This window comes from Corapipo altera, unplaced genomic scaffold, assembly GCF_003945725.1.
Source record: "Corapipo altera isolate COAL_440 unplaced genomic scaffold, ASM394572v1 126, whole genome shotgun sequence".
NCBI classification, from domain to species: domain Eukaryota; kingdom Metazoa; phylum Chordata; class Aves; order Passeriformes; family Pipridae; genus Corapipo; species Corapipo altera.
The window spans coordinates 704,958-720,311 of record NW_020884937.1 but is presented as its reverse complement, the minus strand read 5'-3'; the positions used below and the strand labels follow the sequence as shown (position 1 = coordinate 720,311).

At 46.1% G+C, this 15,354-nt stretch overlaps 2 protein-coding genes across 6 annotated transcripts in view; one reads left to right on the top strand and one right to left on the bottom strand.

Moving 5' to 3' along the window:
• Nucleotides 1–10,865, top strand: part of DLEC1 (DLEC1, cilia and flagella associated protein) — a 43,881-nt gene extending 33,016 nt beyond the window's left edge. For 3 of the 5 annotated variants that reach the window (XM_027660562.1, XM_027660561.1, XM_027660556.1), the window contains one exon: nt 1,473–1,988. In XM_027660562.1, coding sequence (XP_027516363.1) covers nt 1,473–1,587 — 115 coding nt within the window. In that variant the 3' untranslated portion in view covers nt 1,588–1,988. Of the gene's footprint in view, nt 1–1,472; nt 1,989–2,465; nt 2,579–10,647 lie in introns of those variants that run through there. The other 2 variants (XM_027660560.1, XM_027660559.1) reach the window with 2 other exon arrangements.
• On the bottom strand, nt 1,158–13,646 carry ACAA1 (acetyl-CoA acyltransferase 1). Its single transcript, XM_027660566.1, has 12 exons — nt 13,453–13,646; nt 12,586–12,679; nt 12,272–12,329; nt 11,379–11,458; nt 10,880–10,922; nt 9,309–9,407; nt 8,427–8,507; nt 6,196–6,386; nt 5,917–6,096; nt 5,170–5,225; nt 3,967–4,112; nt 1,158–3,715 (listed from the first exon to the last, which is right to left on the bottom strand). Exons 1-12 carry the CDS (start codon nt 13,642–13,644, stop codon nt 3,640–3,642), a joined length of 1,296 nt encoding a protein of 431 aa, XP_027516367.1. The 5' UTR covers nt 13,645–13,646; the 3' UTR covers nt 1,158–3,639.
• Nucleotides 13,647–15,354: the final 1,708 nt, after the last annotated feature.

The window sequence follows — 15,354 nt, the reverse complement described above, 5'->3', positions numbered from 1 at the left end:
GCAGATTTAGATTAGGTATTAGGAAGAAATTCTTCCCTGTGAGGGGGGTGAGGCCCTGGCACAGGTTGCCAGAGAAGTTGTAGATGCCCCACTTCTGGAAGTGTTCAAGGCCAGGTTGGATGGGGATTGGTGCAATCTGGTCTAGTGGAAGGTATCCCTGCCCACGGCAGCAGGGTTGGACCAAGATGAACTTTGAGGTCCCTCCCAAACCAAACCACTCTATAAATCTTGGCTGACACAAAGACTTTAATTTCTTTGCTCTAATTAGAAAGATTTTAACTCCTGTAAGAAAATTCAGCTTCCATTACAAATTATCTTCTTGGAAGTTATCACATGGTGGCAGGAAGTTTAAGATAAGTCTATCCCAGTGATTTCAATGAGGTCTGAAAACTGCTGACAGGGAAGTTTCAGGAAGCAAACTGTAGGTGACTTGAGTTATTGTCATAACTTCCATCTCCCTGGAACATGATCCAGTGATTGCTACTGCTCTGTCAATGGGATGAAGCCTGGAGCAGCTGCTCTAAGCTGTCCCTGCTCAGAGCAGCATGGTGGACCAGAGGCCTCCCCAGGCTCCTGACGGCCTAGATTTTTCTGGAATGCTTCTGAATATGCCTGAAGCACTTCATTTTGTCCGACAAATACACTAATCAGCATGCCTGGAAATGCCTGGAAGTACCAGAAAGCAAAGATGTCACTGTGTAGCAGCCACCTCACCTGTGCAGCTCCAGATGAAGAATTCCCAACACAGCAGAGCACAGGACCAACATGGCATTAGGAAATAATTATATGCAAGGTGTGAGGTGATTTTAATAATTCACCTCCCCAAATCAGTGGTTTTCCTGCAGGGGAATTGTTTTATGAGAAGAAACAACAGCTGTCTGGCAGAACAGGCGTTTGCCTCAGGGCTTTACAGAACCGTCACTTGGACGCAGAGAAGTCCTTCGGAGGAACAGTGTCAGGAATGTTGAGTGGCATTAGCCTTTGGCAAATTATGCTGTGAGACTTAGCACAAAACTACACTTGCTGTAACCTTTTTGATGTTCATTTACAATCTAGACTCTACTGATTGCCCCGTGTCTTAGGGGAGTGACAGAAACTTTTCTGCTTCAAACTTTGCCTGTCACAGGGAGGAGTTTTCACACCAAGGCAAGTGCAGGTGTTTGCTCTCAGCAGAGCTTTGTTTCATTTATTTAAATACAATTTTACAAGTAGGAAGATACTCTTCTTACAAACATGAGGTTAATAATCGAATGTCTTCACTTCAGGCACAGACTCAACCATTCTTTTCAAACACCCTGTACGTTCCTGTGGGGCACGGCCCTGGGAAGTAAGACTGTCACCTGGACTTGACACTAATGTTAAGGACCTGTGATTGTGACTTGGAGCACTCTTAGGACACCATTCTCCCCTTTTTCCTCCACACAGAACTGCACGTTGCTGTAGCTGAACTGTCTTTTTGCTGTGTGCTTTAGGAGCAACACTGACTATGGAGCTCTCGTGACCATTGCTGGAGTGCTGGGAGAGAAACCTTGCAAGCTGCACATCAGAGGACGAGGAATGCACAAGGGGAATGATGACGACCTTTAATTTAAACAAGACAGTGTGGAACAAATGTCAAGGTAACAGGCTGAATGCAGCTGAGCCTGTATTTTCATCTACCTTTGTTCCTTTAATAGGGATTGGAATTTTAGCAGAATGAAAATTTAAGTTAGAAAGAATAAAATTCTCATGGTACCTTAACCAGTCATAAATTCATCCTGTGCTGTTGCTTTTATTGCTGTGATAAGCTTAGCATTAGGCACAGAACAAGGTTTTAAGTTGCAAAGCAGCTGTGTAAGTCCAGTCAAAGCCCTTTGCATGGCTCAGCACACCTCAAATTACAGCTAAAGACTGTTCCTACCTTAAAGTAGCTTTTGCTTTGCCTCGTTTATTTGTTTGACATTAAAAAGGACATTGACACATAATAAAAGCAAGAATTGGTGAATAGGCCAGCATTCCCCAGGTTCTTTTTTTGGTGCCTTACATGAAAGGAGAAGAGCCAGCTTTCCCTGGACTCCTTGGAAAATTACCAACCTGCCTGTTTCATCATGCTTGGGTCTTGAGAACATCCCCTACAGCAACAGAGGGAGGAACCCTTATTCCTCTTTATTCTTTCTCCCCACATGGTTCCCATTTACTCACTTCTTTTTAAATGTTTTTAGTATTATTTTAGCTAAAGGTCACTGAAATTCCCACTTCTGAGCCTGTTAAAAGTTTTCCACTCTCCTCACATAAAAGGTTTTTGTTAAAGGCAGTGTGTGTGGGAAGGGGCTGGGATCCACACAGGAGAAGAACAGAAAATGCATGACAGCTCATACAGAGCAACTCAGGTTATACACAGGAACCTCAGTGTGAAAAGACTCTTGAGGATGCTAATGCCTCTTTAACCCCTCTAAATAATTCCATCTTTTGGCTCTAAAATACAGCCTGATTGCTGAGTGAGAGAGGCTACAGCATGGGAATGTGAGATATCAAACAGCTCTAACTCATCGTGACCTTCAACTAACAACCATCATAAAAAGGAAACAAATGTATTGCAAGAACCCAACTGTATTATTAAGTGCAAAAACAAGAGTCAGGACAAAGAACTTCTGTTTGTTACAAACTTAAACATTTCTAACACATCAAAGTCAATGAGTACATTTCTTTTTCAAGCCATTACCTCTGAGCTTCAGTGATCTTCCTGTTCAGATCAGAGAGAACAGATAAGGGATGATAGAAGACACAAGATCTAACACACATTTGTGTTAGTGCTGAAGGACTGAGCTGTCACTGATGTTCATGTAGTGCTTTCAGTAAGTGTAATGCTGAAATTTGCTTTATGTTACTTAAGTAAATAAGATTAAGCACAAGCTTATCCATAGAGTCACACAAACAGATAATTAGACGTGTTGTAAAAGATGGAATGGCCACTTCCAAATTCCTGGCTTCTAGCAATCCAACAGAACCTTTCTATTCAGGCACTTCCTTGGAGATTACATTCCAGTCCTTTCACTTTCCCCCACTGGAGGCTTCAGAGCAACTCCAACAGCAGCAAGCTACAGCACATCCTCCAGGGTTGGGACAATGTCAGACACACACAACTTATGACTTGGATATGACAGACACAGTTGTAAAGGAAATCTGAAGTCTTTGCTTCAAAACAAGCTGTTTTAAACTTCTTGAAAAATGGTTAAATCTTAAAAGAAAAAAAAAAAAACCCACACCTGGAAAAGCCTTTTCATGTGCACTGATGTTTTCATTTTGAGTGACCCTTTTAGACAATTTGCCATACAAAAATACTGTCCTGTGAACTACTTCTCTTTGATAATATTCACAGAATAAAGAGATCAATTAATTTAAAAATATTAATTCATAATCAGCAGACCAGGGCCTGTAGTTGAACTTAAACTGAGCTAATTTCTCATGTCTGGAAGCCACGGGCTATTTTTGCATTTCCCCACCTCCTTAGCAGAGCTGTTCCATTAATTCTACTTCAACATTTCTGCCTAGAATTTGTAGATCTAGTAAAGAATCTCACTTGATTTCACAGTGCAAATCATTTGCTATCACTAGGGAAGGCAGAGAATGAGCTGTTGTGTTGTTCTGTCAGTACTGGAGTTACTTCCCCGGGTACTCGAACACGGCTGCAGCACCCATGCCAGTTCCAATGCACATGGACACAACTCCATAGGCTCTGAAACAACAGATGGAATTAGGAAAAAGACAGTTCAGGTTTACATCATCTGGGAGAAAAATACAAATAAAAAATACAATAAATATGAGCTGCCCACTGCTCTCCTTTGCCAACAAGAGAAACACGGGGAATTCATATTCCAAGCCATCTAAGGGATGGAGAAAGGTGACCCCAAAACTGTGGTGACTCCTGAGCCTGTGTTAGTTACACACACGTAGGTGTTCAGGCCAGCACTGATCCTCAGCACTCACCTCTTCCCTCTGCGCTTCAGCTCGTGGAGCAAAGTGACGACCTGGCGAGCACCAGTACAGCCCAGGGGGTGCCCCAGTGCTATTGCTCCTCCCAGGGGGTTCACCTTCTCCATGGGAATGCCCAGCTTTTCAACACAGTACACAGCCTGGAAAGACACAGGGAATGGTTTCATGCTGATGCTCTTCTCCTCCAACTTGGAGGCCTGACTCCAGCTAGACCACCTTTCCCAGGGGAAAGGAGTGGAACTGGTTACAAGAGAAGTGAGCTACAGCTATCCACTTCATCTCATACTGAGCCCATGCACATGCTGACAGACATGTCACAGATTTGTAGAGAATCACAGAATCAGATGGGTTGGAAAAGACCTCTGAGATCATCAAGTCCAACCCTTGATCCAACACTGCCATGGTTACCAGACCATGGCACTGATGCCACATCCAGTCTCATCTTAAAAACCTCCAGGGACGGTGAATCCACCCTCCTGGGCAGCCCATTACAATGTCTGAGCACTCTCTCTGTAAAAAATTTCTTCCTAATATCCAACCTAAACCTCCCCTGGCAGAGTTTATGATTGTGTCCTCTTGTCCTACTGCTGGTTCCTGGGAGAAGAGACCGACCCCCACCTGGCTCCCCCCTCCTATCAGGGAGTTGCAGTGTGAGAAGGTCTCCCCTGAGCCTCCTCTTCTCCAGGCTGAGCCCCCCCAGCTCCCTCAGTCTCTCCTCACAGCACTTGTGCTCCAGTCCCTTCCCCAGCCTCGTTGCTCTTCTCTGGACCTGCTCCAGCCCCTCAATGTCCTTCCTGAACTGAGGGGGCCAGAACTGGACACAGCACTCGAGGTGTGGCCTCACCAGCACTGAGTACAGGGGAAGAATCACTTCCCTGGTCCTGCTGCCACACTGTTCCTGATAGACACAGTAGTGAAGTTTCCTGCCTCCAAACACCACCCTGACAACAAATTACAGCCCTGGTGAAACAGATTTTGCAAGGGTGCAATAGCAAAGATCCCATTCTTATTCGGTGGATTTTTTTTCCTAATATTAAGCTGCTTAAGCTTATTTTTATCTGAAGGAAAAGTAAAATAGTTTGCACATGTTAATAACATTCAGCTAAAGATGTAATACATGGAACAAGTTCAAATCTTAACCTGAAAATACACTCAGTTGCCAAGCAATGCAGCAACTCAAACAGGATGATCACTCACCTGGCTTGCAAAGGCTTCATTAATTTCATATATATCAATGTCATTCAGAGTCAGACCTATGGGCCAGAAAAGTAAGGAGTTAAAAAGAGATGGTTTTGCCTCATATCAAAGAGAATAATTCACTCACAGCACCTGTTCATGAATTCCAGTTCTTATCCACTAATGACAAAAGAAGGACCTTGGCTCCACGTGGGGTATCTACACTTGTACATGTGTTTGTGTCTAAAGACTGCAAAACATCACAGTTCATAGCATTGTGCCAACGAGTCTGCCAAGTTTCCTTAGATTAAGTGTGATTTCTCTGCAGGGGGATTAAGGGTTGAAGGGTGTTTTGAAAGTGAAAGACAAAGCTACAGGTGGGCATGTGACCATAGCCAAGGCAGGCAGGCACAACAATAATCATCAGCTATAGAAGCTGATTAACCTAATGAGTTTCCTAAGGACCACTGGAATGATGCCAAAGCCATAAAGTAACAAACCCTCAAAAAACAAACACAAACCCCACACCCCCCAATGCTGGTCATGTTAAGAAGTGAACACATGGCGAGTGATTTAGTGTTAACTGTTGTGGAAACTGAACAGTGTTGCAACAGTCAGAGGCAGGACTTCTTTTAAGGTGTGGAATTTAATTTCACTGCTCCTGTGGCCAACAGCTGCTCATGTTTGAATAATGTAATCTTAAATCTCCGCCCAGGGAGTCTGATTTCCCTTTTGCCAAACACTGTGTGAATGACAGGGGGTTCTTACCTGCCTTTTCCACAGCAACAGGGATGGCATAAGCTGGCCCAATGCCCATCACATCAGGTGGGACCCCCACCACAGCAAAGGACCGGAGCACCCCCAGGACTGGGAGGCCCAGCTGAGCTGCCTTTGAGCGTTTTGCCAGGAGAACAGCAGCTGCTCCATCGCTGACCTGGCTGGCATTACCTGTTGGAAAAGACCTGTTAACACCTTTTTTGCCTAAGCATGTTCTAGAACAAGGCAGGTAAACCACAGAAACACCACAGATTTAACAGCTGAGCTGACCTGCTGTAGTGCTTCCGTCCTCTTTGAAGGCAGGTCTCAGCTTGGCCAAGCCTTCCAGGGTCGTGGAGGGCCTAATCCCTTCATCTTGGTTCACTGTGATTGTTTTTTGGTTGCCCTGATTATCTGTAACAGTGGTCTTCACTGGAACAATCTCAGTTTTAAACAGTCCCATCTGCTGAGCTTTTGCTGCTCTGGTAAAGAAGAGTGTGAAATGTTAAAATATTTTGGAGGAGAACTGCAGGAGAACTGAAATGAAGGAAAACAGTTAGACAGAGTGAACTAAGGTGAGACTGGGTACATCCTTGCTGAGTGGTGGTTAAAACAACAGGCAAATTCTTCTTTCCATTCATGGGAAGACAAACTCTTCACCTATACATCAACATTATGGGCACTGTCCCTAGACCTGGGTCACAGGATCACACATTTCTGAGCAAGATCCTTGTTCTGTTCCCATCAACACCTCTGTGACTGACTGACCACCACCAGCTCCCAACATGAAGCTGTACTTGTCCAGAGGTACAGTCACATCACAAGTGTATGAAAAGAAATGAATCCTGATGTTAAAACATCAATTCTTACTTTTGAGAGGTTAAACAAGAGCATGTGGGCTAAGCCTCCACATAATGCCAATGACTTCTGAAAAGTTAAGAAATGGCTGAAGTTACACTTGTTCCTGGTTTTGTCCTACTAAAGACAAGTTAAGCTTTAGACCACAGACTTTAATTTTCTATCATTTAACTGTAGCCTTTTAACCCCAAACAAGGCAGTGGCATTGCATAGTTCAGTGTGACCTTGTAGAATGGAATCGCTTATTCCAGCCCATGGGCAGAGACACCTTCCACTATCCCAGGTTGCTCCAAGCCCCATCCACCCTGGCCTTGAACACTTCCAGGCATGGGGCATCCACAGCTTCTCTGGGCAAGACCTTTAGCAGTAAAGGTGCACTGAGGACAGAACCTGGTCCCTGAGACATCAGAATCAGCAGTAGGGAACAGCTGCCATGACCAGATGGATATAAGTAGGCAGAATACAATTAAATAAACTAGAATTAGCTCAGGCCACGTAGATTTTATCTTTCCTATCAACAAGGTATTTTAAAAGCCTCCAAAGTGGAGTTGATTTGCAGGATTTACCTTCCAGAGGTAAATCCTTTAAAGGGAATACAAGTTGGAGACCAAAAGCTTGTTTTACCCCCTCATCACTTTACACTTTTACTAATAGAGTAGTCAGTGCTCCCAGGTAAGTGAGTTAGAGCAAAGTGCTGAAGGACAGTTCAGTAACTCCACAGACATCCTGAGACCAAGGCCAGAAAGTCACCCCCTGCCTCACGTGAGCACGAGGATCACATTCACAGACCCTTTTGGTTATCAGTCCCACGTCAGTGAGAAAGGCTGGCATGCCAAGTTCCCTTAGCAGCAGGGCCAGAATTTAAAGGTTAACTGCCCTGTGCAGTGGCTTCCTGTGTTAGATAAATAATTGGACCGGGGCAATGCTTAAACAGAGCTCTGGGAGCGAGTTTAACTCTTTGATGGCAGCAGCTTTACCACATCACCTGCCACTGCTCTGCCAGTACAGCCCCACGGATCCCAGGGTCAGTTGACTTTGGCAGCGATTTAATCCAAGAGGAAGGTTATCAGAGGTAGGATTGGACTCACTCAGAGCCAAACACCTGCAGCAAGGACAAGCCACTCTTCTCACAAGCTCAGCAGTTCCCTACAAACAGCTGTGCTCAACTATTCCCTTTTGGGAAAGGTTCCTTTTGCTGCTGCTCCCACATTCAGGTTCCAGTGATCCTGAGCCAAAGCCACAGTGAAAATACTGCACCACTGACTCGTTCCAGAAACCTCACGGAGGTTGTATCATAGAAACATGGAATGGTTTGGATCAGAAGGAACCTTAGAAAGCATCCAGTTCCAACCCCTCAGCTATAGCAAATGCTGAAAAACACAGGGGCACTCACTGCCCAGGGTTCATGTGCCTGGTAATACTTGTGCAGGGTCAGTCACACCATCCCCAGGACAGCTCTGGGTTCAGTTTTCCTCATCACACACAACCCTGGACACACACTGATCTTGGGTCAGACCATCTCAAGCTTCCTTACTCACTATTAAGGATTGGAAGGCAACAAGAAGGCTGCACTTGACCTCTCTTGGAAAATAGCAGTGTGTTTCCTAGCTGTATTTATCCCTTAACTAAAAGGTTAAAAAAAACCCAACAAAAAGGGCATTTACTTCTGCTGGGAAGCCAAGGCAAAGGCATCTTGCTTCTTCCGGGAAACCCCGAACTTCTCCGCCACATTTTCTGAGGTTATTCTGGGGAAAACAACATCACAGAGTTAATTTAAGGACACATCTAATGGAGGTGCAGTTGGCTTCTACTGAGAAGGACACAAGGTACAAGGACTGGCTTTAGTGTCAAAGCCAACTGCTGCCCTCTCAACCAAGAGCTGCTGGCAGAAACAAATCTTGAATCAAATCTAGGACCAAAACAAGGTTCAAATCCATTCTTCTTGCTCATCAAGCCATTGAGCTTAAGACAAGGAAATCTTTCCTCAGAGTTGCAGATCTTCATAGAATGGCCTGGGTTGGAAGGGACCTTAAAGATCATTTAGTTCCAACCCCCTGCCATGGGCAGGGACCCCTTCCATGAGACCAGGTTGCTCAGAGCCCCGTCCAACCTGGTCTTGAACACTTCCAGGGATGGGGCAGCCACAGCTTCTCTGGGCAACCTGTTCCAGTGCCTCAGAATAAAAATTTTTTTCCTAGTATGTAATCTAAACTTGCTCTCTTTTCAGGTAAAAGCTATTACCCCTTATCCTATCACTCTATTCTCCTGTAAACAGTCCCTCTCCATCTTCCTTGGATGCTCCCTTCAGGAGCACTGGAAGGCCACAATTAGGTCACCCTGAGGCCTTCTCTTCCCCAGGTTGAACAATCCCAATTCTCTCAGCCCTTCTTCCCCCATTTCACATCATTAATCTTCCATCACTGCCAAGGAGGATGCTGATACACACAGCTCCAAGCTCACTGAATTCAGATGGATTTGAAACTACAGCCACTGAGGAGACAGAGCATCTAGGAAACCCTTAAACTGTGGGAAAGGGAAACACTTACCCCATAGGAATAAGGCAGTCTCGAGCTTTGCTGTTGTCCATCATGCTGGAACTGATATCACCAGGATTATTTGCACTTCTGAGGGACATTGTTTCCACACTAAACACAGGAAAAATTTGAATTGCTTCATTAAGACTGATCAAAACTCAGTATCCTGACAACAGGCTTTCCTATTATCCCACAGAAACACAGACTGCTAATTAAGAACTGGCTGAGGCAGAAGCTCTTTAATCATCAATATATGAATTATCATGAAATGAAAACAGATTGCAAGGTTCAATTGGTCCTTGTTTCACTAGAACAGGATACCAATGTCAGCAGTTAATTTCTCGTGTTTCCACAGCTAGGAAGGAATTGCTAATGATTCTGGCACTTTTATCCTCAAACATAATGAGAAACCCAAGGTTCAAGGGCTGGATTTTCCAGTGAGATTGTCAACAGCCATAAACATGCCACTTAAGAGCTTAAGAACAGGTTGGCAGTAGAATAAGAGAAGTATTAAGCAAACCATGACAAAGAGCTTTCAGTGAGTTGCGTCATTTATATTTTGCAATACGAAGAATTTAAGACACGGATCCCAGAAGCTGCAATCTTTGACCTACAAATAAATTAACACACTGAAGTACTCAAATTTGCTGCAGAAATACACTGCCATCACTTAAGACTGGTGAGCTTTTGCAAAGTCAGTCCAGATTATGAAGCCTACGATGGGAAAAGGGTTTGAATTATACTCTGCAACACACAAATACACTCATCAAGAATAAATAACACATACACTCTTCCTGGAAAATGAAAAACAAGCAGAAAATAAGATCTTCCCCCCAAGCAGCTTACAGTAAGTGCTATGAGCAATTTAAATCAGCTCTAAGGACACTGAATTACTTGACTTCAGCTGCAATTTCTTGAAACAATTGTTTCAAAGTGAAGCTTCGAAAAGCATCATGTGTTCAGGCACTGCCCATGAGCACCGGGTACTCTGCCCACAGCAGAGGAGCACACGTGTCCTGCTGAGCTCTTTGTTTTGCAGCAGCCTAAGAAGGGAAGAGTGTTCTCAACCTCTGATCTTGCTCAGTGTGTATGTGCAGGTGCTGAGAAGTTGTAAATATAAACCTTTTCCTAAGGACTGATGGATAACTGTGTGCAGTAATAATTCAAAAAAGACTTACAATCATCACCAAGGTAAAGAAAAAGAGAAACCCAGTATTTTAACCTCAGGATTACTGAACACTTTTTCACTTGTTCTTCTAAAGTGAATGTGTATGTGGTCACTAGTATTTCTCCAAAACCAACCTAACATTTACATAATCCTCTAAAAAATAAACACTTCTTATGATTTTAGGACTGAAGCAGAGAACAGCCTTTTCATCCACCACAGAACAGCTCCTGTAAATCTGCAGAGCACTTATTAGCACGGATAGGACATTAATTTCTTTTCCAAGACAGCTGCTGGTCTTCCAAGATGACAGTTAGTTGGAGATTAGTTAAAAAGCTAATTTTGGGCAGGCTACTGCAGAGGGACAGAGTGTTATCTTCAGGAAGCCTAAGCAAGTACCATGAAAAGACTTCCTTACCCACAGGCCAAGCCAACGTCATACGATCCATTTCGGATGCCACCTGTAACAGCAGTGCACAAACATTCTTACTGTCATCAGGAGCAAAAGCATTTCCATCCCAGCTCTGGTTTCCAAACCCCTGAGGCATCTGGCACAGCCAAATGGGCATTCCCTCATCCTCCTGCCTGCCAGAGCAAGAGCCAGGCCAAGGAGCTGATGGGGCTGAGGACTGACCATGATCTGACATAGGGCCAGAGAGGACTGGAGGGACCCTTCTGGAAGCTGCCTGATCTGGAGGTGATGGTAGAACTTATCCCCAGAAAAACAAGTTATTTCTCTAGGGATAAACTTGGCCACTCAAGGTTATAAAAGTATTCAACTAACACCACACTGAAAATTCCCAGCTGCGCGAGACATTGTCACTGTTCTCACTGCTCAGAGAGGCTGGAGGACAGGAGGAATGAGCACTTGGGGTGGGGCAGGCATGGACTCTGATCCCAGTGCCCACAACACCTACCAGCTATATTGATAATGGCCTGTAGACCTGAGGAGCACTGCCGGTTCACACTAGAGCACGGAACTGTCTCGGGAATACCACTGGAAAACAAGACAGCATTGGCAAAGACTCAGTGATGAAAACCACCAACAAACCACCAAAGCTCTAAAGGGAGCATTAAACCACCTGATTAAACTTCAACCCTCAAGTTTCCAAACCGACCCCTTTATACATTTGTTGACCTATTTGGTCCTGCACCAAGGGAAAGCAAAGTTCAAAGATAACTTCCACACTTGATTTGCAAGTGGCTCTGAGTGCTGTTTCCCCATGAGTCTGTCTTCAGAAGGTCCTCTCTAAGCAGGACTCTCTCCTGGGCCTAGATCCCAAGCTCTGATCTGGGCCAGAAACCCTGAAAAGTTTTGCAATATTCCAAATTATTGGTGGGCTGTGCCAGCACCTGTCCAAAGTGGCAGTAATGCACTGACTGACAGAAGCAAAAAACAGCAACAGACAGTGGCTGAAATATTTGGAATCTGGGATCCAGCTCAGTATTAGCCATTGACCACCAACACTGGACAATGACAGAAAGATCTGAGCCCATTCCATGGCATTGGGACCAGGCACAGCAGAGAGAAGCACAACCTCCCAGTCTGGAGAAGCACCACGTGCAGCTGGGAGCCCACAAAACAAGATCTCCCATTCAGAGGCAGCACAGATTAAACAGCCTCACCTCTGCCTTCCCGTCCCTTTGCCATAAGTGTTCTCCAAACACTCGACCAAAGTCTAGTTTCTAGGCAAAAGGTGGACTGGTGTAATTCCCGGGAGTGCATGAGCCCCACCACAACCTCTAATCCCTGCTCCGCAGCCAAGGCCCAGGGAGCAGAGGGAGAACCTCAGCCTGGTTGGGAGTTTACCTCAGAAACTGTGCAACTCTTGCAATCAAGGCGCCAGCTCCAGGCTGCAGCACGTTCCCTGAGTGCAAAGATACAATTCCAGTCAACGGGTTACATTCCCCTTGCAGGCATCAAAGGGATGTTCCCATCACCCCAGCTCAGCACCACCCAGCACCCAGATCCCCCTACCACGGACAGGACAGGCGTGAAATGGGAACACTGCCTTCCTAAACCCAACGCTGCACACTAACCCCTCTCAAGCCCATGAATATCCCACAGGACACCAGGAGCAGCGTGTCCCAGAGAGCCACCCGGACCAGGAGGTTCTCACTCACCCACACAGATGTCTCCCAGGGCCTCAGGACGGAGGTTGACATCCTGGAGGACAGCTGTCATCACGGCAGCCAGCAGCTCATCGGGTGTTGTGTCCTGAGAGCACAGGGGATCAGTGCCACCAGCAAACACCAGTCACAGCCCTGCCACCAGTTCACCCCCAGAGCACTCCAGAGCGCTAAGGCAGCTTTACTCTTCTTCTCAGCTTACACTGGTTGTTGTTTTCCTGCTGCAACAGAGTTACTCTGTCTTCACCCCAAGTGTCTTTCAAGCAATTGAATACACACACTGCTTTCTCACCTGACCTCCGTTTTTATAGGAACACACTGTATTGGGCCTTCAAAATCAAACAACTACAGTGAGTTATGTGACAAGATTCAGCAAACTGAGCCCCTTGACTAATTTTGTGAAAGAATTTATTTTGTGGCCCCTCAGCTGGTGGGAAGCACCGCCAGCATGACGGGACCCGTTTTGAAGGATGACAAAGAACGGGCATCCTTCGGGCCCATCCTGGCACCACGTTCTCGCTGAGGGCTCTGTGGCCGCGGGTTCCAGAAGGGTGGCAGGTCCGAGGAGGTGAAGGACACGCTGCTTTTCCAAGGGGATGCTCCGCGTGCCAGGGCGGGTGACAGCGGAGACTGGGGCTGGTCCACGGGACACTGCCCCGCTCTTCTGGGGGACGCCACCGGCCCTGCCACACCTGGACCACCCACCCCGAGCATTAAAACCATCGCAAAACGTTCTTTTTTTACACTTTTTCAGAGTAGAGCAGCTCCTGGGCGGCAGCTGGTTGTCCAGCGCCCAGGTATGCGAGGAAGGGGATCCCAGCACCTGTGAGGGGCAGGCGGGCAGGACCCTCCCATCCGTACCTTGAAGCCGCCGCGCTTGGCGCGGCCGATGGCGGTCCTGCGGCCGTGCACCACCACCACGTCGTCGGGGCTGGCGGCCCGCGGGGGGCCCCCGGCACAGGGCACAGCCCTCGGGGCGGCCGCGGGGCCCGGGGCGGCCCCCGAGAGGTGCCCCAGCACCAGCTGCGCCCGCCGCGCCGCCACCGCCGCCATCTTGTCACTGACGGCGGCCATTTGCATGGCACCGCCCCCTCATTTACCTGTAGGCTCCCGGGGTGGTCACAGGTCTCCTAATTTGCATGACACCGCCCCCTCATTTACATATCGCTCAATCTATTGTGTTCGCTCTCCTCATTTGCATGCCGGCACCCCCTCATTTGCATACTGGGGCGGTGATAGTCACAGTCCCTCCTCATTTGCATGGCCCCGCCCCCCGGGGTGACCCGCGCTCCGCCCCCGAACGGCCGAGCCGAGCCCAGCGAACCCACAAGGCCGAGCTTAAATAGGTGTTGGGGCAAACAGGGAAATTTGAAGTAAAGGAATCGGGTTGATAAAGAAAAAATAAATAAAATGATAAAAATTAAAAGGCGGGAAAAAGGGGGAAAAAAAAGGGAAAATAAAGGGGGGAAAAAAGGAAAAAAGGAGTAAAGATAAGAAAAAAGAAAATAAGGAGAAAAAAGGAAAAATAAAAAAGGAGTAAAGATAAGAAAAAAGGAGAAAAAAGAAAATAGGAAAAAGCAGAGGAAAAGGAAAAAAAAACGAAAAAAAGAGCAGAAATAAAGGAGAAAAAAGGAGAAAAAAGAAAAAAGGAAAAAAGGAAAAAAATGAAAAAGGGGAAAAAGGAGAAAGGATAAAAAAGAAAAAAGGAAAAAAGGATGAAAAGGAAAAAAGAAAAAAGCAGGAGAGAAGAAAAAAGGGAAAAAGGAGAAAAAAGGAGAAAAAAGGAGAAAAGGGAAAAAGGAAAAAGGAGGAAAAGAGGGGGGAAGAGGGGGAAATGAAGAAGAAACAGAAATAAAGAAAAAATATATTTTGAAATAAAAATAAACAAAAATTATATTAAAATTATAAAAGCCTATGTGTTTGGAATACAAGGTGGGATGTCAGGACAAAGGGACACGCAGAGCCATCGGGTCAGAGAACTGCACAGATCCAATAGTTCCAGAGAACCCTGGGAATCATCATCTCCTTGTCACCCCCTGGCCCCGCTGCTGCCCTGGGATGGTCACACCAGGTGTCCTCTGTGCCCCTGCCCTGCTGGGAAGGGGCTGTACTGGTGAGCAGGGGACAGGTAATGGAAATGTAGGATTGTGGAATCAGTAAGGTTGGAAAAGACCTTCAAGATCATCGACTCCAACCATGTTCAACACTAAACCACGTCCCCAAATGTCACACCCACAAGCTTTTTGAACACTTCCAGGAATGTTGATTCCACCACTTTCTTGGGCAGCCTGTTCCAATATCCCGCTCCAGCCTCCTTCCCAAGGGGAATTAATTTCTCCATGGATACCTGGGGATGCAGCTTACAGGGGAAACCACAGGGCCTGCTACAGGCAAAGTAAAATAAAACCAAACCAAACCAAACCAACAGAAAATGACTTTACATGGCAGGATATTCCATTCGCTTTTCCTGTTTCCATTCTGTACATCAGAACACTGCAAGGGTTTTACAAACCAGAGAGGCAAAGGCACCTGAGGAGTGTCTCTCACACACAAACACACACAAACACACACACATACACACAAATCCCCACGAGCCACATCCATCCACGGGATGTTTGGGTGGTTTGAGGGCCCTGGGAGTGTTTTAGGCTTGAGAGCCTTTTGCTCTCAAGGCTTTGGAGAAAAGGAAAACACCCCCCCACCATTGAAGGACTGAGAAAACCCAAACCAAACAGATTCAATGAAAGAGAAGAAAACAGCTTA